Here is a 25,777-nt window from a genome sequence, read left to right as displayed (position 1 = left end):
CTCCCTCTCTCTCTGCCCCTCCCCCGTTCATGCTCTGTCTCTCTCTGTCCCAAAAATAAATAAACGTTGAAAAAAAAAATTAAAAAAAAAAAAGTTATAACTAAATATCCATACTCTCTCTCAAACTTCAGACTGATAAGATTTTATACAAAAAAACCTTACAGCCAACTCCTTTATAACTTAAAGAAGAAAGGACACTTAATGAACTTAGTCCCTTTCTATACACTTTTATAGACATTACTCTGTCCTTATAAAGAACCATGTCAAGTGATGTTCCTGATTCTAAAGTTGGGAGGCTCAGAAGCTTTTCCAAAGTTAAACAGCTACCATAGTATATGGCAGGGACAGTAAGGTAAAAAATAGTAACGAAGAAAGGGAAAAAAAAGACAAGCGCTTCATTTCAATCCCTGATGTTCAAACCTACGTTGTTAGTTACAGGTATACAACATAAAGATTTGATATCTGAATATACTGCAAAATGACCACTACGATAAGTCTAGGGCATTTTAAAAATTTCTAATCTGACATGAAGAGAAGTTTTGCCTGAGGTTCAATTGCTCACTATTTAAGGATGTGTCAAAATGAAGTTTATTTTTTTACAGAAATCCTCTTAATATATTTAAATCACAAAGAAATAAATTTTACTAAGATAGTCTGCCTAATCCCATCCTTGGGATCATAACATATAAGCTAAACATAAACCATAATATTCATCCCACTGAGATTATTTACACTTATTCACACTCCCCACCCAAACTGCCCCGCCCCCCAAAACTAAACAAGAGTCACTTATGAATAAGGGCAATTTTATTTAGGTGTGCCTGCCTGAGTTGTTTACAACCACATTAATCCATTTGGCACATTAAGACACTGACCCAGTAAAATACTTTTGTGAATAAATCCTTTAGGATTTAGGAATGATAAATACAAGGAGTAAAATACCAAAATGAAGCTGATCTGGTGGGGAAGGGAGTTATTTGGTTTTGATAACCTTTTCTGGTTTATCAAACCTATTTGGTTTTGATAAACCCTAGATTTCTGACCAAACTGTATCATACCTTGGGAGGGGAAACTGCCTGATGCAGCAGCTGAGCCAAAATCAGCAAATCCTCCAAATAAATCAGCTGATCCTCCTAGAAATTAAGCATGAAGAAAAGTTAAACTGATAAAACCACAGAACCACTGACAGCAATTTCAGGAAGCCATTTTAGCACCACACTTAAAAACGACCCAATATTAGAGGCTCCAGAGCCATTAGAAAAGCTAGTTTGTAGATCTAGGTTTTCATGTCACCATGTTCCTTTTAAACTACCACAAACTCTTTACATTCCTCAGTTCTTTATCTTGTAAGTAATTGACACCACATTTGTGATTAAAGTTATCCCTCACTTACATTGCCTGAACATAGTGTGGACCTGTGGTTTATCCAGTCAATTATGCTCTTTGTAAGAATCTTTAGTGGATGCTAAAACCTGGGTAAAATGTTGCTAGGGAATAAGATACATAATCGCTAAACATCATCCCACAGACTACTCGGTAAATACAAAGGAATGAAACTACTTTTACACTGGACAAACTGAATGGATGTCATCCTAAACAACTGATTAAATTTAATGTCACTAGTAATCAGATAAAATAGTATTCATGGGCTCTCTAATGCAAGGAACTCAAAAGGAGATCATCACCTGTGTTAAGAATTCCCACCAAAAATATTTAACCTGAATCTAATCATAAGGAATGAATCAGACAAGTTACAAAGTGAGTGACATTTTGCAAAACAACTCTCCAGATTCTTCAGAAAATGTCAACATCATAAAAGACAAAAAAGGCTGGGACTACTAGAGATTAAAGGAGCCTAAGGAAACATGACAAGTACATGAAATGCATGATCCCGGATTGGATTATGGATTTTTAAAAAAGTGCTATCCTGAAGTGACATAATTGAGACATCAGAAAAATTTGAATATGGTCTGTATACTAGACAATACTGTTTAAATGTTAAACTTCCCAAGTATGGTAACTGTATTGTAATTATTATAAAGAAGAATGTCCTTGTTGTAAGAAGTTATATGCTGAAGTATCCTGGGGGCAGAATGTCCTGGTATTTCCAATTTTCTCTCAAATGGTACACAATAAACAAATGGTATACAGCAAATTAAAAACAAAAGATCTAGAGAGAGATAAAGAAAATGTGGCAAATTTTCTGTAGGTTTGAAATGAGATCCAAAGGCTGCAAATCAATCTCTGTGTGCATAACATCACATTCTGATAAAAATTTTTATTTGCGGGGTGCCTGGGTGGCTCAAGTCAGTTGAGCGTCTGACTTCGGCTCAGGTCATGATCTCGCAGTCCCTGAGTTCGAGCCTCGCGTCTGGCTCTGTGCTGACGGCTCAGAGCCCGGAGCATGCTTCGGATTCTGTGTCTCCCTCTCTCTCTCTGCCCCTTCCCAACTCACACTCTGTCTCTCTCTGTCTCTCAAAAATGAATAAATGTTAAAAAAATTAAAAAAAAATTTTTTAATTTGTAAACACTATGTGGTTACAAATATTTACTTTCACCTACAAATTGAACAGTAATATTACACTCAATTTTAATATTCCATTTCTGTCAATTCAGTTATCAATGGAATAGCAATAGCCAAAGGATCTAAAACCTTAAATACCTGTCCTTATTTTTCTTTGTCCTTAAAGATTTCACCTCTTAAGAGTCACAACCTTAGAAGTTTAGAGCGGCAGTTCAATTATGGTGCTTTTAGTGTTATGCGAACATTATATAGGTTACATCACAGCTGCTTAGCCTGCAGTGCTTAGAAACTAGCCAGGTGGGACTGGAACATCTGGGCTGCACTCAAATACCACCGGGGACAGCTTCCAACATCTGGTGCCATTTCTGAATTGTCTTATCGCTGCAAGACATTCTGCCCCATCTGCTACACTCAACTGGGTTAATTAAACTAGAACCATCTCCCCTTCTTAATAAATGGCCAGCAGTAATACAAGGAACAAATCAGTTTCTTATACATGTGTACCTGGTATTTCTTTTTAATGCACATTTACTGTAGGCAACTATCAGCAGGCATAAACATTTCTCATTTTTTTACCTCATTACAGATGCACATATTCACATATATCCTTACTCACCATGAACTAACTCCTACCAAGGCCAAGTTTCTCTGCTCTTACCAACACTACAGCTCATCTAGCTACTTTTGCTTTATCCAAAGGATAATAATACAGTGATTTGTTTTTCTCTTCTTCGAAGATACATACATCATGATAAAATGAGGGGAGGGGCATAAAAAATCCATGAGCTATATTTTTAAACTATATAAACAAGGACATATATTAATAAAAGCTAGCAGGGAAATGAATGTTGCAAACGGCTGCTGCTTTATATTCATAAATTTGTCTTCTGTATTGTTCCTTCATGTTAAAAATATTGATCAAAGTATACTGTTAGGTAACAGAATGACAGTTAATCATTTATGGTAACATTAAGGGATTTGAAAATTGGAGATTATTTTAATTTGCTTCATCTGACAGTGAATAAACATCAATATGTAATTTATTATGGTAAAACAGCTAGGGATTTTCAAATCTTTTCCAGTCTGGGCTACAAAGAAAATGCATGATGCAGAAAAAGGCATCTGAATACTACAGGATCCTAACTTCAGACTGGGTAAGATGTTTTATTTTTGTCATATCCTAATTTGATATTTCAGATAATTACCTACTTTGGTTATTCCACTGTCCTACATTCTAACATCTAAACTGAAATTATACTGTACTTATAACTTATCTATAGCAAATATTCTACCTCTTCATACTATAGGGAGTCTGATTTCAACATAACCAATTTACAAACACTGCAAGTAAAGAATGGAAACACACATAAATATTTTACAAAAGGAAGTCACCTTTTCTTGAAAAGGGCTTAAAATTTTCTCTAATCTTTTGAAGTGCCACAAATTATGGTTCTACATAGGTTTTACACAATGTGACCTTCAACTCTGAAAACTATCTCAACAATTCAAAATCTCTTTATTTCTTTTAGGAAAAGTTTCTCTCTCTAGGGAGGACTGTCCCTACCTAGATGTATGATGTTATTCATATCAATATCTTAAATTCAACACAAATTTTCTATACTGAACCATTTTCCCAGATAATTTCTATCTAAGGGAATTTAAATAAAAGAGTGCACCAAAAACTGCTGCATGTGGAAGACTGCTAAATTTCACAACAAGAGCTATTCTTCAAGATTCCCACATGAGAGCTGTCATTATAAATGAACCATTTCCATCTGCCTTTTCAGGACAGCAAGGAGGTTATTTACAATCACCAGCTGGGAACATGTATTTTCCAAAGCAATACTGTGAACAGGAAAAATATAGCTGAACTAGACAGTGCTTAAGCTACAAATGGAAATTTTCTTCAACAAAGAACTTAATCCAGATTACAATATAAAAAAAAAAACTTCTGCAAGAAGAATTCTAGTTAAGTACAAAATTAAAATGACAAAATGCAAAAAATTATAAATCTATGACAAAGATTAATACATATACGTAAGAAGTTTAAATATAAAACAATAAGGATAAATACTCCCACTCAAAGACATGGACAAAGGAATATGAATACACAGGTTACAACTGGTCTATAAAAACATGGGAAGTTTTCAAACTCACCAAACAAATGCAAAATTAAATGAAATGTTATTTTCTCCTTACCAAACTGGATGGTTCTGAAAGATATGATTCCACTACTATAATAGAGAAAAATTTGGACAAAAACCCCCCAAAACCTAACACTCCCCAAATAAGAAACTGATTGGTTAAATAAATTACAGTATATCCATACAGGATTAAGATATAAGGCAGTTAAAAATCTGTAAAGGAATACCAATGATCATAGGGAAACAGTCATGAGATTTCAGGTGAAAAGCAGTTCACAGGGGAAAAAGAAAAACAACAACAAAAAAAACCCTTATCCAAAAGCCTGAAAACATTTTGCCACATAATAAATGTTTAAACAAATATATTGACTGAATACATAGAAAGTATATTTAAAAAAAGAGTATTCACCCAAATTATTAACAGTTTATGTATCCAAGTCATGGCGAATCACTTGTTTTCTATCAAATTTCTAAAATGAGCATGCATTACTTTCAATTAGTGAAGAGAATGTTAAACCTTTTTATTTTTAGTAAGCTTGGCTTAAACTACAGATAACTCCCATGGAAATTCTAATACATAAATTGGTGTACTGAATATGTAACAACATGGTTCATATTCAAGTGAATATCCTCAACTAATTTTTGTGATTACTAGGTACAAGGCAACAGGTTCAAATACAAATGTAATAAAAATTTTAAATTTGACATACTTCAATCTTTAAAAAACTTTAAAACTAAAACAAAAAGAATTCAAAACATACTGCAAGTCAGGTAATGTCTTTCTATTTGCACTGAGTATGGTGTATTTTCTCTTCAACCTTATTTATTAACTTACAGAATAGTACGTTAATCAAGACTTAAATTCCTTAATTAGAAAGGAACAAAGGAGACGATGCAGACTTTTAAAGAAATGAGATATACTAAAAAATGAAATGAGATGTTTTTGGCATTCTAGTTGGTTTATTTTCTAAATACTTTGAATTATTCATTTTTAAAAATGTTTACTTAGAAATGTACTATATGTAAAAGTCACCAAAATATCCTTTCAGTGCAGATTTTATAAGAACATCACCATAGTGCAATATGTATCAAGACAGTCTCAAATAAATCTTGGCGAATGGGTTTCACATGTGTATTTTAAAACTTGGTAGACATTCTACAATCATTTTACCACACATGCTTTTGAAGATGTTAACAAAAAGGATGTAGTAACACATAAAAAAAAGAAAACCTGAGCATATTCTCAAAGGAGGTATTTATCTGGTGAGAGGTACAGATGCCACCATATCTGCTTAGGTTTACAGTTCATGCCCATATTACTTGCATGATAGTAATATCGTAAGTATAGGCACATCTGGTAAACGACACCCAAATGGCATGCCGAATAGCAATGCTAATATGGTTGATTCTTAGACTTTTTCGTGTGTAGGTACTAAAGATTTAATATCCAATATTTTTTCCACTGCTGAATTCAATTTAAAATATATTACTAAAGGGGCACTTGGGTGGTTAAGTAGGTGGCTCCGTGTCCAATTTTTGATATAGGGCTCAGGTCATGATCTCATGGTTCATGAGATTGAGCCCTGCATCAGGCCCTGTGCTGATGGTGCAGAGGCTACTTAGGATTCTCTTTCTCCCTCTCTACCTGCCCCTCCCCCACCTGCACACGCGCATATGCAAGCTCTCTCTCTCAAAATAAATAAACTTAAAAACAAAACAAAAATAAAATATATTACTAAAGTATTTAAATAGAGATTTGGAGCAACAAAATTTATGTGCTGATTTGGGGGGGGGTCTACACAAACTGGTTAAACATACTATTTCAAATAACTTTAAAAAAATAATTCTGACGTCAACCCACATTCAGCTTGTTTTTAGAGAATGCTATGATAAAACAAACATTTAAGGCAAGAAGCCTTCCAGATTTCATTCAAGTTTTGTCTCAATTATTGTATTAATACTAATCGCTACTTCTATTTAATTAGTCAACCTACTGTTTGCACTGGAGAAGAAAAACCACTCAACAGTTTCTTGCCAAGCAAAGGAAGCATGTTGGTATTTAATAATTCTCTCTGTTCAAAGCAATCTTGGTATCACGGAGGAAAAAAGTTACATCACTTATCTGACCTTCCTAGTTAATTTTTCTCTGATTGCTCCATTAAAACTTTCCACAAATGCATGAAAAGGGGTCCTTAATATTTCATGCCAGGGAGTCCAAAATAGTTGATATTCTGTGACACTATGTCTGAATTATATGACCACATGCTAACTAACAGTTAATACTACAGTTAAAATTTTAAACATACAGAAAGATAGCACATAAATTGTTAAACCACTGATGTAGTTGTTTGCAACCTTTGGCATGACAGTTCAATAGAGTTTACAGTATAATTTTAGAAAGAGTTAGAGTTATAGAAAAAAGGGAATAGGAACTGAAGAAGCTCAGAAACTTGGTTGAACCAGATGCCCCATGAAGTTCACTCTGAGTCCAAGAATTTTACAATAATGAACAAGGAGAAGATAATAACAGAAGATTTTCTATTAATTACATGTCTTTAACTATCAATGAAAAGTAATTTCCATCACAGACCTCCTCTCAAACACTAATGTAAATTTCAAAACAATTCATTTTTGAAAAATCACTACACATATCAAGGAACAATAGATTTACTTTGCATTGCTTATACACCAATCTTGCCATTTACGTTTTAATGTGAAATAAACTTTAAACAGATTGGGAAAGATGGTCTTTGAACAAAAGTTGTATTTCTTAAGCTGTTTTGACTTGCAGCATAGGACTTTGTTAGAACTACATAATCATTAAATGCAACCTAAAATATCAACTTTCTTGAAAACAATATGTAGGTAATAACTCAAAATCTGGCATTTACTGAAAATCTAATTGAAGAAATCACTAATCCCAACTATAAGAAAATCTTGGTAAAGAAAGTATTCTTTTGCTACAGCCCCCTTAAAATATGTCAGTTACCTACTTTCATAGAATGCCCCTTTCCTCCAAAGCTCTCAGCATGTTTATCACTAGATACCTATGTGTGACTCTTTGATTAATGATTACTTCCTCCACCTGACCTTCCCACGAGGGCAAGAACTTTGTTTCACTAAACATTATACCTCAAGCGCTGAGACCAGTGTCTGGTTCAATAAATACTTATTGCATAACTGAACGAAAGTTGAAATGAACTACCATAGCTGATGTTGAGAGCCAGAATTAAGATTTAAGGAAAGAGTAAAATGGGCAGAGCACAGTACATTTTGCTTATAGAGAAAGCAAAGGACCCCAAATACTCAGCACTAAGAAATTAAGGAGACAGATATTACTGAATTATTGGTCAAATATTTAAGCACACTTCTCTATTGTAGGCAATAAACAATTTTCCCCAAACAATGCTCAAAGCTCACTAATCTCACATTAAAAATAAATCCAATGCAAAGAATTTTATTTTTCATTCTATCATTTATATGGCATTTTGAAAAATTATTCTGAAATCGAGACTACTAAGAAGAAAGAAGCCAATGTGGAAGCTTACCTGTTGACTGGCTGGTGCCATCAAACAGATCAACAAGGTCACCAGATGACTTACTGCTAGGCACTGAAGTCTGAAAACACACATAGAACTTACTAAGTTCAGAAAATAATTTATACTATTTATCCTAAATCTGCTCTATTCATCTCTAATTCTGTAATACCTGTAATATCTTAATAAAGGTACATTTATATTTCTGAAGAAAGAGATGTGACCTTGAATCCTTATGGAGAGATAGTTATTTTTAAGTAATTCTATCCACAGCAACGTAAAATCCCTAACCTCTACACTGTTTTCCCAAACTCACTTCTTTTCTTAACTGCATTTCACTATGGAAAATATACCTTCCAGATCCCACTGAAATCTTAATGCTATATATCAGAATCATTTAAGAAGCATTAGAAAATACTTATGCCCCAGCCCATCAGAACATACTGAGTCATAACTGCCCAGGGTGGGATCTTGGCCTATACAAGTCTGACAAAGCTCGCTTGAGAATTCTAAGGCATAAGAAGGTCTGAGATCCACTAGATTAGAGACCAAGATCCTATCCAGCTTTAAAATTCTATGATTTTAGATTCGATGATTCTTTGATTACTGTTTGTATACCACACAAGTCATTCTATGTTGTTTAATATACCTTCACATCTAATTGCTTCACATTTAGTTCCCAAACTAAAATGTGGGGCTGGAGTTTATAATACTATTTTTCCTCTTCCCTATAGTCCTAAGCACCTTGATGTGTATGTCCTGTGTGTTCAATACGTATATGACAAATTAGAACAGAAGCCAGGCAATAGGGAAACACTGTAAGTTTCTAGGTATGTTAATTTGAGCCCTGAAGTACTATATGCTGGTTCAAAAAGGTTTTGAGATTAAAAGAGATCCAAGCAATTGAATAACTTTCCAAAAACTCTGGCCTCCTTGATGTTTTTTTTGTATTAAAAAAAATCATAAAGCTTACACTATAAATATAAAATATTTATGGCAGAGAGACATGTATTTAGTCTATACTACAAACTGATATTTAAAATCCTTTAAGATACAAAAGTCTTAATTTATCATTAAAGAGTTATACAGTTTGGATGATTTTCCCCATGTAGGCTTACATGAATTTTCCTTATAACAGCCATTATGTATCAGGTTTTAATTATAACGATCTACCACATCCTGAATACGGCCATGAGTAAGCGAACTGTCTCCACAGCAGGGGAAAGGACCACAAAACACTAAAAGAGCCATTTCCTCTTTTTAACTACAACTAAAGTTGAGTTCTAATTCTGAGATTTTCATCAAAACTAAAAAGATGGGTGAAATTAGACAAAGAAGGTATTTGGCAAAAGTTGAGTTAACTACAATTTGCAGGATACATTAGAAAAATGTCTTCCCTAGTTTTTAGCTGCTTCTGATGCAAAGCCAGGTAAACACTAGTGGGGGGGAGACAGACAAAACACTAGCTTGTGGCCAGGTATCTACTGAGTAGATTTCATTTTCTGTGGGTGAATAAAAAATAAATGAAGAAGGCAGAAGAAGGCAGTGCTGCCACTGATCAGTAGTGACCACCAGGCAAATAAGCCTCTCTTTATAGGCAATGACTCTGTATTAAATGGGACTGTCTCCTCTGTATATCTACTTGGTCCTCTTTTGTCATTCCTTACATCTTCTATAATACTCCCATTTTCGTTAGTGAATCTTACTGTGTTTGGCAACCAGTGATGTTCTTAGAAAGGAACAAATGCGCTACATTCTGATTCACCACCCTTCCCAAATGAACCAAAAGTGTCATTTCTACTTTCACAGAAAGTGCACAATCATTCAGCAATTGGACAGGTTTTTTTCCCCAAAGAGATTTCTTTTTATTAATGACTCTGAGTAATACAGGCCAAATGATCTATAATTAATATGACTGCCTACAAACGCCTAACCCTACTAACTCAGTAATTCTAAAAGTAATTCATAAGAATAAAACTGTGTTCAATGTGTAAGCTCATGCCATTCCCACCTTCAGTGAAGACTGAGGTGTATGAGTTGAAGTATTCTGATCTGGACTTGCTTTGTCCCCTGTGTAATGTGCTGCTGCTCCAAGATCAATGGTTTTAGAAGGATTTGCTGTGCGCTTGTGTCTGGTTGTGGTGGTCTCTGTGGCCTGTGTGATATGGATATGCTTTGTCGTCACAGTCTCCTCTTCATCTTTGAATTCACCTTTGGGAGATCTGCCTCTTCTTGCTTTCTTTTCCTCATCACTGTCGCTAAAAGATATTAAAAATGAAGCAAAATAATAAGATGAGGGATTATTTTAAAATGGAGCCCTCAGTGATTTGAGCTAAAGAATTTCAAATGCAGTAACTCCAAAATTCCATACTTTGACTATTTGACAGAGATCAATAGAATATTATCTAAGCTATCTGAATAATGTTATATATGTGTTGGGGAGGGGAAATGGGAACCCACTCAATTCCCTAGGTAAGTCTAAAACACTGCTAAAAAAACATATTTACATAAATGTGTACAAATAAAAAAAGCCTGAAATTATTCAAATGTTTACGCATTATAGATTTAAAGCTTAATTAAAAAATAAAATGGCAGGATTATTACCATATCAGAATCAACTGATGAGACTGCGAGCTTAAACATCCGCATTTGACAACCACTTTCTTGAAATGGATTGTGTGCAAACTACAGTCCCACTTAAATAACAATTCTGTCACTGACTCTTATATACTAATACAAATACATAATAAATTATTACAATTCCAATGGATACCTTTTCAACCACTATCCTAACTATATTCAAATGATTAAATTCTCATCTGTAAATGTAAAAAAAAAAAAAAAAAGGAGGTATTGCACAGTACAACAGTGCTCTATTTTACTATAGCATGAGGAAACAAACTTTTACATAACTATGAAAACTGCTTTAGAGGAAAAAAGTATATTTAAAATGCTTTGAAATAATTCCTTTTTAGGCATATTCAAAATGATTTTTTTTATCTTAATAGGGCAAAAGAAAAACATACACAGTAAGAAAAAAAACTGGGTATTTTCATATGCCATGAATTACAAACATCAGCATTAATCTGTTCTTCAGTAATAAAGCAATTGGGTTTTTTTTCCTAGTGCAAGCAGGACAGAGGAATTACCTAAAATATGTTCCATTATCTACATTACTTAATTTTGGAGTAGATGGTTTAATTTATGAATATTCTGAAATGAAACACTTAAAATTCTCCTTAAAACTATACTAATTTAACCCACACAAATCTAAAGCAATTACTACTTAAATATAAACCAATTTGGAACCTGTATAAATCAAGGATCAAGAACAGCTTCCCACAGAGTACAAACGTTAACTGTATTTTTATCTATAAGCATTTTCAGGAATCTACAAGTTCTGATTAAGTGTTCAAAAGCCCCTGTCCCTTACCAATTTCTCGCAGCAACAAATGACCTACAGATTGCCATTAAAATTTCTTACCTTTTTGATGTCCAATTTGATTTCAGTGGAAGGTATATGTTAAAAATATAAAACTGACTAGTACCCAATGAAATGGAAACTTAATATCTGATCAATGTTCATGAATTCCTGAATTTAATAATGAACTAGTAAGTCTGACATTCTGGTAACATGCCAGAGAGGTCACATGCAACTTTGTCTCAAAATCTACTCTTCCCTCACAAATACTCAAAGATGTAAAGTCCCTGGTGTGCTCCTCAGTTACTATGATAAATAATACACACTCTATTTTTACTCTTTTAAACCCAAATACTCTATATGAAAGATTTAGGGACTCTAGAAGATCTTGTCTTAGAGGCAACATAAAGAAAAAAAAAAAAAAAAAAAAGAAAATCAAGGGAGAAGAAAGAAAAAAAAAAAAAAAGAAAGACAAAGCAAAGAAAGAAAAACTGAGGACAGAAGGGCAAAGGAGAGAAAGTAACAACATAAGAATGCACAGTCAGATCTCTAACCAGCCTACCTACCTGATCTCCACATCTCTTTAGGAAATAGCAACTGAATATATGGCCACTATGTTTTCTAAACCAAGCTAAAAATGTAAATACAGAGGCCACAAGAACATTAATGAGAGAAAAAAAGTAGAATATCCACAGAATACTTAAATAGACACAGCTTTCCAAGTTTAGTATTTATTATTATATGCATACTCTTCAGTATAACAGAGCCAGAAATGTAGTTGTAAAATGGATATACTTAAAGTACTAAAAGTAAATTCTGGCTCTTCAAAGATCATATTCCAGAAACAGTCTTGAAAAAGACAGGCATTTCAGAGATTTAATATATAAACATACTAAAGACACTACGTATTTCAAAACTGTTTCAAAATTATGCTTTTATACTTACTTCTTTTTAATGACCCCTAAATCTGAACTGGTAAGACTTTTTTTTTTTTTTTTTTTTTAAGGAAAAAAAAAAAGATGGTATTTAGTTACAGGTAATCACTTGAACAAACAGTTCCATCACAAACTTACTTAAGGCAAGTTCCATAGTCTGATTAGGCTTCAGGTTTTACTTCTAAAAAATAAAGGTAAAGTTCTTGATCTAGCCTATCTAACAGAAATACTGTAAGGCACAAATGACAAAGAACTAGTAAAAATTGCTTTACAAATGAAATGCTATATATATTACCTTTTTCACTTTTATATAGTGAAATGGAGCCCTCATTTCCCTCAAAAACAAAAAACAAAAAGTGAATGTTGAAAAGTTCCAAATATTGTTCTACATAAAACTAAATACAAATACCCTAATACAGATCTGACTCGAAAACATTTTAGCTTAAAAAATCATTTAGATTTTTTTCCTGTATACACTGGCATGGAGTCCTAATAAAATGTCACAGAGTTATATGTCAAACACTTGAACTTTTGTTTAAACTTAATATGCTTCACTATCCCTCAGCAATAACTTAGATGGCTGGGTCATCTAATGCCCAAATGCAAAATAAGCTGTGAAAGCTCTCACTGGGGAAAAAAAATTTCAATAAATAGCCTGAAGAAAAACATACAGAAAATGTGATCAACTTTAGAAATAAATGGACACAGACAACAATACAGTGTATGTATTGATACTAATTACAAACAATGTTTGACCTAGCATCTGAAAAATAGTTGCACAGTGCTCACATCAGCAGCAAATGTAAAACTGAAACAATGCAGAGAAGATTATCATGGTCCCGATGCAGGAATGGCATGCAAATTCACGAATCATTCCGTGTTTCTACACAGGGCATTTTTAGGGCAGTGAAACTAGGCCTGTACGGTTCAATAACGGCGGATATAATGCATTTCTGAACTACACACCACAATGAAGCCTAATGCAAACAATAGATTTTAGTTATTAACAGTATATCAATATTGGTTTTCAACTGTTATGATAAATGTACCACACTAATACAAGATGTTAATAACAAGAGAAATTGTGTGTGCGCATGTGCGTGTGCAACATGGGAGGTTAACATGGCAACCCTGTTACTTTGTGTACAATTTTTCTGTGAACCTAAAACTGCTCTAAAAACTAAAATCTTTTAAGAGAAAAAACAACAACAACAACAACAACTAAACTTCAGATAAACAAAAACCCAGCTACATAAATTTAGCACCCTTTCCAAGAGACCCAGGAGACAAAGTGTTACTACCTGCATCTTTCTGGAGAGTCTTCTCTATCTTTCCTCCGGAACTTGCTGATGGTGTCATCAATTGTGCTTCCAATTTTATCACTCAGTTCACCTAATTTATCACTGAATGGAAAAGCACTCTTGTTTTTATCCCACTCTTCATCCCATTTTGATTTGGGTTCAGGATCATATCTTTCACCTATATAAAGCATTAAAAGGAAAGGCAACTCTAAGGGCATTAAATTCAAAAGGTGTCTATAGTCCTTTTTTCTGAAGCTTTTCCTCATAATAAAATAGTTTTCAAAGGAAAACAGAAAGCTCCCACAGTGCTGAATCAACACAATTACAGCAAGGCACAGCATGTAGTGCCAGTCATTAAGTGGCAGGAATGCAGATTCAAAAGCTTTTGTTTATGAAAACTTACACAACCTTAATGCACAGCACAGCACATCAGGAAGTTCCTAAAAGAGTAGAGGAAAACACAAAAACCAACACAGGCTATATAAGCCAAAGAGAAATGGAAATCTTTTTGTTTTTACAAAAGTCACATAAGACATTATATTTCATTCCTGTCTCTTAATGGTTCTTCAATTATCAGAAAAAGTATTGAACAGCAATAGTCTCTTGAAAAATACCAACTCTAAGAGACACCACTCTGAATGCTACATGTCCCATATGCTGTAAATATGCTGAAAATAACTGTCGATCTTTAATGTCATACTAGAAAAATAACTCAATGGATTTCATAGCATATGAAAGCATCTTTTAATTACTGTAAAGAGAAAAGGATATTCTAACTATCTGAAAGTACACAGACAAGAATCATGAAATATGCTCACGCAGTTCAGAACAGCGATGATCTATTCAAACACCAAGTCCAAACATATGCTGGGACTGGCAAAACCTGGGAAGACTCTGTGTGAATTTGAGAATAAAAAGAATAGATCATGGCAGTAAACAAAGACCCCAAAATGTCAAGATCTGTTTTAGTCCTTGACCATAGGGACCTAACACATGGAGAAAAACTGTAAGCACCAAATAGAACCTCTCCATTTCTGTGCCCAAACACAACTAAAAAGACAAGAGTAGAAGGTACAGAGAAATCACATGAGGTCAAAAAGAAGAAAACAATGAAAATTAAGACAGGCTGGAGAGAAAGGAGAAAGTGCAATGAAAAGTAACAAAATAATCAAAAGGTGCCTGAGCCTTTGTGTTGACCTTTGGTGAACAAATTCTGGTGGCAAAAAGCCCTTTGGAGATTGAACAAAACCATTTTGCAGAAATGCCTGCAAAAACTACAAAGCCAAAATTTTCTGTAAGAAGATTTCAAAATATGTCTACTAGACTTGAAAGTGACCACCAACTTAAAGAGAACATGACAAAATTTTAACCAGATGGCTTTATAAAAATGAGTGGTTTTCCAATAATGTGAATGTACATTTCAATAAAAGCATGATAAGACTCTGAAAAGACAAATTTATAGTAAAAAGTACAGTAGACGAAACTAAACTGATTAGTGTGATGGACATCCTGCTGAATGAATACCAAAAATACTGGTTTACTGGCAAGGCACCATCTAAGGTCAGAATGAAAAGACATAAAATAGTTAACGTTGGTCAGTTAAGTCTTTGAATAATATATATAACATTAAAACTAATTTTACAAGAATGTGATGCAAATACACAGGATGTTCAACTCTCTAATGCAGATGCTGCAATTAGTTCACAGTGACTGAGTCTGAGAACTTATTCAATTTTCTAAATTTATCTAATTACATATTGTGCTGGTAAAAAGAGGGTTACAAGCAATCGGAATGAGAAAATGAGCTGCAAATAGCAATTTCTTTTCAAAAACACATTAAATTGCTCTAGCTACTTTAAAAAAGCTAAAGAATAAAATAACTACGTAGGCAAATAATCCAAAAACTTCTTACTCCCCTAAACAAATAAAAACTCCAAAACATATTTAACATTAAGAGAAACATTTTTGCTTAATTCAAGAACTGACTTTTATGTGATGCTTAGACATAAAAGAAAGAAATTTTCCTGTTGAAAGCATCCTTTAATAGTTAATTAAGTACATACAGTATTTTTTCTTTGAGAGCAAGGAAGCAAAGAAGCAAAAGGGTGAAGATATTATTTTGTAATAATCACAAAGTAAGAAATAGAAAATCTTTACACGGTTCCAATGCAGGAGTTCTGAGATCCCAGTATAATCCAAATATAAACAACCTCAGATATGGGTTGGGGGAACTGGGGAGCCCCCATATGTAGCTAAGTATACATAACACTAGCCTGTCTGTGTATACACAAAATGACCAGGGGACGGTCAGAGCTTAGAGAAGACAGAATGAGTCCAAAGGGACATGTCTGTAACAGAGAGTTATTTTCTGTTCCTGTTTCAAGTACCTAATGATCTGTTTTAGGGAAACTATATTATTACATTAAAAATACACATGAGCGACAATGTTCTTAAATGTGTTAGAAAAAAAAAGTGATAGGCCTAGGTGAAAAACTGACATTATTACCGGTCACCTTTTTTCTACGTCAAATTAATTATGGGAAGAGACTGAGGCAGGACTAACTTATAGGAAGCTTACCGATTTTTGGCCCAAAATAGAGCTAATTTAGTTTCGGATTGGGAAGATGAAGCTCTCTATCAAACTTTATATTTTTATGTTCTAAATGGTGAGGTAGAGAAATCTTTTTTTTTTCTTTTAAATATTAATTCCAAGACGGAAGGGCATATACGTTTTATTCTCTGTCAACTCAAAGTTCGTAGTCACTTAATTAACAATTAATGGTTCAAATCATATAAACAGAAAAGATGATTCCTAATACCCATATAATAGGAGCCAAAATGAGTACTTCATATACTTTAGCATTCTATTTCTAGAAAAAAAAATGGTACTTTGTTCTTTCGTATTTCAGTGATTCTTAAAATACACCCAGGAAGCTAGACTGATGCTTAGGTGTCAGTCTGTCTTTGATACTCACTGTATCTGAATCCTCCAACACTGTCTGAGGAAACCCCAACATATTTGTCTTTGTTCTTCTTTGCTTTCTTTCGCTCCTCACGAAGCCTGTCGTCATCCTGGGCAAATTCAACCAATTCTTTCACCTTCTGGCGAATATTTATACCTTGATCCTTGCCATGCTCATCTGTGAGGATGGTAAGGGAGAAACAAAACCTTAAGAATTCAGTCAATCAAGCCCTTTAACACAAAAAACAGACATGAAAATTTCAATATAAAAAACCAACTTTAATATTTAAAATTAAAAAAAAAGACAAATAATGCTACTAAATTTTGTCATTTTCTCATCAGCAAATTCTAAGTCTTGAGATTCAATTCTGGCTTGTAAGAGCAAATAAAGATGAATTAACAAGGACCACAGATATTGGTGCCATGCAAGATCAATGAAAAATCTACTAAAAAGCATTACTAATGATGACTATACGAAAAAGACTTATATCCATAAATGTTTTCTTTTCCTATAGTATTTTAACAACAACAACAAAAAATCCACTTTACCAATTTAATGACTACAATGCACCCAAATGCTTTGGTGTCCCCAATACAAGTTTGGAAACACTAATTACCAGGATTTAGTGTAGCTGAAAAACTGAATTTTTAAAGTGCTTTCAACTGGGGTACACTACAAAATGAAATGTGGTTTATTCTGTATCCTCGTTCACATTCAAAACACACTCTGGCCCTGCTGCCTTTGCACAGTAAATATTATTTGGTGGGAGGAAAAAAAAAACCCAGCTTCAAACAGATGTGTGTGTTTTGGAGCTCTAACCTTTTCTTCCCATATGATTAAAGCTATTCCTTTATGGACACCACAGGGGACCAGTCTCCAGTGCATATTTTAATATAAACCCGAACACTCATGTTGTGTTGGTTCTGTTGTTATTAGCCAGTCTTTTCTGCAAGTTCTTGTCTTCACTAATTAATACTCTAGGGCCCCACGTCTTGGATTCTGCACTCGTCACACAACCAGCAATAGTCACATTCTAATTAGAGCGGAGAAGCTTCTAAGCTGGTTCAGGTGACTGACAACTCCAACTACTGTTTTAATTTGCTTATAAGGTTTTTCTATTGCTCACCTACAAAGTGGTAATTTTCCAGGGATCGCAAATCATAAATGTGTTCTCTGGCACTCGTAACCACACGCTCTGATCCATTCCTTATGAGGTAAGCTAGAAGCAGCAATGACTGTAAAAATACAAGGCACCAAATGATTTAACAAAATAAATTCTGGTAGAGCTTTGGTAAGTGGTTAAAAAAAATAATTCCAACATTAGCAAATAAATAATCTTTGTGGGGGTAGGGGAGAGGCAGAGAGAGTCTCTTTACCTTATACTGGACTTTAAATACATAGTATAACTTATATTATCAATTTGAAATTCCTCTTATAACCAAGCATAGTAAATAATTATAAACTGTCCATTGGACACCATGTGTCAAAAGATTAAAAAAAAATAGTTCTGATGTTAAAAAATACCTGAATGTATGATACAAAAGAACGTTAAGCTTTTAGAAAGCTGGCTCGGTTTTCACTTTTCATTTGGGCAGTATGGAACTGCAAATTGTTAGAAACATCGGTTTAAACAGAGCAATTATTTGGTAATTATATGATCCCATAGTGTTTTCTGCATATGAAATTAAATTTGGAAGGATGTGACTTTTGTTTCAAAACCTTGCAGCCAACAAATAAGAGAGAAAAAAAAAAACATTTAAGGGATTTCTTTTTGAGGTGATGAAAACATTCTGGTATTAAGTAGTGGTGACTGACGTACATCTTTGTGAATATACTAAAAACCACTGAATTAATGCATTTTGAACTTACCTTTGCTTGGAACAAACCTCACATAAAGAAATACTGACTATTTCATCACAAATATTATACAAGCTGAGGGACTGACAGTGAATGTTTTCAGAAACAACATCAAAACCACAGAAATAAATACAGGACTGCTCTTCAATCCTGAAAGCTAAAATGATGCTTTCAAAGTTCCAAATATAAATATTATATGCCATTTTGAAAGCACAGAAAAACTTACTCCGATAGCAAAAAAATACGGTGGGTTTGGAAAACAGGACTACCTTGTTTTAGAATTCTACGTTATATGATGAAATCAGAACTAAATAAAAAGAATCTGGTAAAAAAGTACATATTTGGGAATTTAAAATGTTAGAATTTTAGTATGTTTTAGAATCTCTAACTATGTTTTAAAGTAACATTTTTGGTGCGGCGGTGTTAATACTATTATAAATTAAGCAAATTTTTATGTAGAGATGAGAAAACATATTAGACTGGTTTTCGTTTTAATCGCTCATACACTAAATATGCATCCAACTGCAGATTCATTACTTTGATATGCACAAATATATTTTAAGCAAGAAAAATTTTAATAATATTAAAATATTTAGAAGTATTATTTATACTAATTTTAAACATTTTAGATTCAGAATAGCTGTTTATGGTGACGAGAAAACAGAACGCAAGTAGCAAATCTACTTCTTCCATCTGTGTAAGAATGTTCTATTCTGGGATTTAATGTTCTTCATAACCACTTATGTATGTATACGTTAAAATTTCAAGCATTTGTTTCCAACATGTCAAATAATAAAAACTGATGCCCATACCTTATAAACTCTTCTCCAATTTTTTTTGTTGTCTTTTAACATTCGTGACCAAAGCATGTTCATAAGTTCGGGAAATTGTTCATACATAAATGTAGCCCTGAAAAAAGAATAATTTTCCTCAAGACTCTGTAATACATTAATTTTGACAGTAGATGGCATGCTTGTTCTAAGTTACTGTGCTTTGCCAAAAAGCTTAAAAAATATAAGCTTAATTCAAAACATTTAGATATGCTTCCATAAAAATATTTTTCTCATGGTCTGTGTAATATCTAGCACGTGTGTAAGCCCCACTAATTAATATCATCTTTTACAAGCCCTTTATTTACCAGCATACTGGTCGAGATGCTCATCAAAAAAAATTTTCCTAACTTTATTTCAAGTTATTTTATACACATTTGTCAAAATTCTATGATAAGCTATGTAAGTCTCTAAACTTCACTGAAAAATAGTTTTACTTTTTTGAGCTAATTTTTAAGGGGAAATGGACTGTGTGTAGAACTTCCTCCACTAATATCTGAATGATTATGCAGAATTTCTGTCTGGCAGCTAAACTGTTTAAAACTGAAAGCAAATTTCATATTTCTATGTAAAGATAGTTGGATTCTTTCTGCACTGCTGAGTCAAATTATCACTTACTTGGCAATCTCTCCCATGAGTTGCCCAGAAGGTCCCCAAGGATCGTCATTCGTTGCTTCTCGAACCTTAGACTCGATCTCTGAATAATTCATAACCACATTGGTGCTGCAGAGGAAAAAAAACGCACGCACACACACAAAGATTAGCATCAAAACTGAGAAACACATGAAAACTTAATAATGACACTACTGGGTGTCCTAATGAGATACCTCTACAGGGTGGGAAAGAAAACATCTTTTGTGCATAAGCTACTTCGAGAGTACTATATAGCACATTTAAGTTATATTTAAGAAAATTTTACTATTCCATTAGCCTTCCAGAAAACAGATGAGAGACTGATTACATTAGAGCTGGCCTAAGTCCAGCAAAAAAATGGCTTTGGGTCAAATTAAAAAGGAAATTGAACACACTAGAGTCTATTATAAAACTAAGTTGTCTGTTTCCTAACCAGATCTAGTTTACATGCACTCTTGTTTCCTTACAGAATTTCTGTAAATTAATCAGCAAAATTACAGAAGAGCTACACATTATTTATATTGCATTTTCAAGAAGCAATGACAAGCCAAAGGTAACATTAAAAATGTTTAGAATCACTATGAACATTTAAACTGTAATCCCTTGGTGTCTTTTCACTTATTACATCATATAGGTTTTCCGTGTCACTAGTCACCATAACCCTCACTCTTGATGGCTACATAATATTCCATCAGGAGTCTGTATAACATTTAACTTTCACTTAAGACTTCAACAGTGATGAAGAACATGGGTTCTAGGAATCAGAAAGATCTGACTTCAGTTACTTTGTGACTTTTAGCAAAATTATTCTAATTATCTTAATTTTAGTTTCCTCAAATGCAAAATGGGAGTAAGAAAGAATACTACCTAAAAGGGTGGCATCTCAAATGAAATCTATTAGTAGCATAGTGCCTGACACACAGAAATTGCTCAATACAGGCCAGCTGTCATTATTATTAAGAAAGATAATAAACACCTATTAGGAGTAATAAAAATATTACTTAATATTTTTATAAGAAAGGACTTTGAAAAGAGTCCCTTAAGATAAAAGATAGCAAAATGTTTGGTTATTAAAATAGAATTTACATACTCATATGGATTTAAGAATTCAATGACATTCTGAGAAAGAAATACTGTGAAAAAGTGACAAACTATAGTAGTATCCATTTGACATCTAAAACTCCAATTATCACTGAGCAATTATTGTAACAGATGCCTATGAATACGATCATTCAAATCTTTCACTTAAAATCAAGCCTTAGAAATACAGAAAAATCAGAATTTGGTAACTATGACTTCCATACATCTCACTCTTGCTGTATGGTTTTTCAGTTATCAGAAAGTTCTATTTTTTAAAGGAAGGAAGGTATGGATATAATTTGTATTCAAATCTGTTTCTCAAATACAAAGAAATACAAATTTCAAATTCATTGCAAACCTTTCTCTTTCTTTACTTAAAAAAAAAAAAGACTAATAAATGGTTTGGGGTAAAATTTGAAAGGGACCATTACACATATATAACTTGCCAAATCACAGAATAAATTTGGCTTCTAGATTTACATTCAGAATACTGTTCTACTAAGAAAGGACAGTGAAATCCTATCACTTTCTTTCAAATCTTGGCGAAAGCTGCCTCCTAAAGTATCAACTAGCTTGATAACATAAGTATAAATTGTTTCCCTGGGACATAGTTTCCAATGCCTCCTTTACCAACTGAGACGATTAATGAATGAATTTTCCTAAAAACCCAGTAATGATCCTCTTGACAATAATTTTATGTATAGATACAAAGTAGTAACATTTTTTCCAATTTTTTTTTCAACAATGGAAACAAAATAAAATCAAGGCAGTCAATGACAGATTTGCAATATAAGATGCCACAAAATGATGGATTTCAAAATGCTTTTGTTTATCCTACTGGCTGAAGAATGCGTGGCTTAGGCAGTTGTAAGTGTCAACATGCAGCTGTGGGAATGAACAATAGCAATTAGGATTATAATTCACCCAAGCATTTCATTAGCAAGAATGCACTTAAAATCTGTTTGCATTGTTTAATTTCAAGAGAACAAGATGAAAGGAGTTAATCTCTAGTCCATGCACATGAAATATTTTTACTAGAGCCTTCATAAATGCTGTAGCTTTCAGAACACTACTTTCCTTGTTCAAGCTACAAAAGCCCATGGGTCAAATGAGAAAGGTCCTGTTTCTCTAACCCTTCACAAGATTCTTAGCTGAAGGCCTGTGTGTTTGAGTGCTGTGTGTTTACAGGAAGAGGTGGCAGACAGCCAATAATTTAAGAATCTCCTTATTTCCTTGGTTGAAAAACAATGGGAACTATATAAAATGACAACTTACCATTAAAACACACTTACAATATAGTTACAAAGTACACAAAGTACATCCACAAAATATGGCAACAATAACAAAAAATAATAAAGTTAGAACACTTCCATGAAGAGAATGGCTCTATTTTAAAGCCATTTTTCCAGTGAAACTGTTGCTTTCAGAAACTGCAAAGAACTCTGAAGATGAGATCCGCTGGCTATAAAGAATTCCAAAATAAAGTATTTTTAAGCTGCACCTAATTCAGAAACAAATGTAAACTAAAACAAAACAACACACTACTGTATAGTTTGGCCTTACTCCAGGTCATTTAAAAATAACTATTTCTAAAAAGGTAGAAATGGCATTTTGATCCTTCCTTTCCCATGTTTTCAGTTGCCCTCAATCCACACCCTACCCATAATTCCAGTGACCTTTTTTAAAAAGGAAAATAACCTCTTCCCAACCCCCACCAAAAAAAAAAAAGTTAAAAAGAAATTACATCCAGATGTGAAAGGAAAAAATAGCTAGTTTAATTCTTAAAACTTCCTATGATTGACAAAAATGTTTTAAGAATGTATAATTCAGACACTAGAGGGGGCTCTCTCAACAGTTTTTTAAAGCACCAAATTCAGACAAAGGTCTAGGATGTGTTCTGCAAGTAAAATTCTAGGAAATTACCATGAAATAACCAAAAAGTGAAGAATATTAAGAATCTGCTCATGTTCTGAAGATTTTACCTTAAAGCAGTATTGAACCACACTCATTATTGTTTGTTATCAGTAAGACTTCACTGCATCTACAGTCCTTTTCATGCTTTCACATTTGCCCCTCACAACACCCTAACAGGCAGGACAGGACTAAGGGAGATCCAGTGAGAGTACTTAACCCTCGACAACCCAGCACCACTCACTCATTGGATCTTTAATGCCAAAGACTAAAAGTTACTGCCCTCAACTTCTGTACACATACTTCTGTGACTGTATTCACATGGCCAATGTTCAATTATTCAAGGGCTGACTATTCAATTTGTAAATTATTAGTGTCCATTTGGCTCTGTTCTTTATTCCTCATTTTCTGTTTATTGCACTGCTCACTACTGATAGAATACCAAATTATTTTACTTAGTAACAGTTTGGGAACAGGTTTTAGAGGCAAGATTGGTTGAAAGTGAGCTAACGTGGGACTTTTACTTATAGATGGCCAATGCTTCTTCTAATCTGCATTAAGAATAATCAGTAAAATAACTGACAAGAAAACATTTGAATAGTTCTTATTGATATATTTTCCTGTCAAAAGTTCAGGAATATGCTTTGTTAAAACAAAACTATATACCAAGAGAAAAGGTAAAGCTTAGGTACAATTCAGTTCTAACTACCAGCAAAGGAATAAGGAAACTGAAACAGACTGATGCAGTAGAAAGTATTTTTTCCCAGCTTGTCCTTTTAATTTTACCTCCTTTAAAAAAAAAAGTCATATTTTTCATGTTTTCTTCTTTTTGTTTTAAACTTACTATATAAAGCCTTCATTCACTCTGAGATCAGGAAAATATTTAGCAGTATTTTCTCTTAGACCTTTAAATTTGTATTTTATTCTATGCATGCACACATACATCCACACTTAGAGTCTCACTAACAGGAAAACAGGCAGCAAGAGACAGAGACACAACATTCAAAGTAATGGTTTTAAATAACAGTATTTCTTTCTTTATACTTTCCTGTATTTTCCAAATTTCCTCCCATGAACTTTAACCAAGGAAAAACTTTTAAATGCCATTAAAAATAGAAATCAAGTACAGTATCATCATTAGCAACCTTTTAACTTTCATCAGCAAATAAGCATCATGGTAGCCCACATATGTATTATTTGTACTTCCAACATCTTGTTTTTATCAGGCTAATAAGTGCAGCAAACTAGTAACTAATGTATATGTATACATACTAAAATATGTATACCAAGTGCTATATGTGTAAAACTACAGGGATCAATTTAAGTACCTAATATTAAAATTAACATGTTTTTGGGGTGCCTGGGTGGCTCAGTCGGTTAAGCGTCCGACTTCGGCTCAGGTCATGATCTTGCAGTTCGTGAGTTCGAGCCCCGCATCGGGCTCTGTGCTGACAGCTCAGAGTCTGGAGCCTGCTTCAGATTCTGTGTCTCCCTCTCTCTCTCTGACCCTCCCCAGTTCATGCCCTGTCTCTCTCTGTCTCAAAAATAAATAAAACGTAAAAAAAGAAAAAAAAATTAACATGTTTTTAAGAAACTCTTTTAGGAAAGAATAATTCTTGAACATTAAAACTTACACTAAAAACTCACCTCTTAATCTCAATGCCACAAAGATTTCAGAAGATACTTTTATGACACAGGTAAAACTATTATGCTCCCATTAATAAAGTATCAATCTTTAAATAACTTTTTAAAAATAATAAAACACCCATAAAATAAACACTGAAAAAGAAAGTTTTCTCAGGTAACAAATTCCTTCTTTTAATGCTTGTTCCTTTTTTTTTTTTTTTTTAAGCTTCTGGCCAAAACATTGGGAAAATAGTTTTAAGAATACTTGCTCTAAAAGTGTGATATAGACCATCTGATATTCAGTTTTCATCAGGGGACCGCCTTTACCACATTACCCTTATCTGCAAGCTAAACATTTTATAGGTTCAATACTCATTTTAAAACCAAGTACATGGTAATTACAATCCTGTGAACAGAATCATATTTATGATCAACAACCAAGAAGTCTACCACTTCTAAATTCAACAAATACATAACTTTCATTGTCAGCAGAAAATCTGAGGCTGTACAGAAATGGTGTGGGGAGTTGGAAAAACTGATTCATCTACTTGGCTGGATATTTGCTACCCATGGAAAAAAAAAGTATTTTCTTGACCTGAAAGTAAAATACAAAGCAATGAAAAATGTCTTCTTAAAATTTTTTTTAAGATTTATTTATTTTTGAGAGAGGGAGAGAGACATAGCGTGAGCAGGAGAAGGGCAGAGAGACAGGGAGGGCGACACAGACTCAGAAGCAGGCTGTAGGCTCCAGGCTCTGAGCTGTTAGCACAGAGCCCAATATGGGGCTCGAATTGATGAACTGTGAGATCATGACCTGAGCCGAAGTCAGACGCTTAAATGACTGAGCCACCCAGGTGTCCCGAAAAATGTCTTAACAAAAGGACTGGTTCAGTAGAATTAATATTGCTAAAGCAAATATTATCATATTTGATTATAAAGTATCTTAGTTATAAAATACCTACAGTGCTAATATAAGGAATAAATTACAGTGTTCCCTCCACACCAGAAGAAAACTA

General features: G+C 33.6%; 1 protein-coding gene and 1 non-coding gene across 3 annotated transcripts in view; one reads left to right on the top strand and one right to left on the bottom strand.

Moving 5' to 3' along the window:
* The window catches only part of CLINT1 (clathrin interactor 1), a 58,973-nt gene that overhangs the window by 7,789 nt on the left and 25,407 nt on the right, over positions 1-25,777 (bottom strand). For both annotated transcript variants that reach the window (XM_030328427.2, XM_030328425.2), the window contains exons 2-9: positions 20,130-20,234; positions 19,494-19,590; positions 17,951-18,059; positions 16,837-17,001; positions 13,862-14,039; positions 10,216-10,462; positions 8,217-8,286; positions 1,059-1,133 (exon numbers count right to left, since the gene is read on the bottom strand). In XM_030328427.2, coding sequence (XP_030184287.1) covers positions 1,059-1,133; positions 8,217-8,286; positions 10,216-10,462; positions 13,862-14,039; positions 16,837-17,001; positions 17,951-18,059; positions 19,494-19,590; positions 20,130-20,234 — 1,046 coding nt within the window. The remainder of the gene's footprint in view (positions 1-1,058; positions 1,134-8,216; positions 8,287-10,215; positions 10,463-13,861; positions 14,040-16,836; positions 17,002-17,950; positions 18,060-19,493; positions 19,591-20,129; positions 20,235-25,777) is intronic.
* LOC115526637 lies at positions 13,342-13,445 on the top strand. The gene has a single exon (XR_003972690.1). It is a non-coding gene; the product is annotated as a U6 spliceosomal RNA (small nuclear RNA).

The sequence above is a fragment of the Lynx canadensis genome, chromosome A1 (assembly GCF_007474595.2).
Source record: "Lynx canadensis isolate LIC74 chromosome A1, mLynCan4.pri.v2, whole genome shotgun sequence".
Taxonomy (NCBI): Eukaryota; Metazoa; Chordata; class Mammalia; order Carnivora; family Felidae; genus Lynx; species Lynx canadensis.
This window is presented reverse-complemented; position numbering and strand designations above follow the sequence as displayed.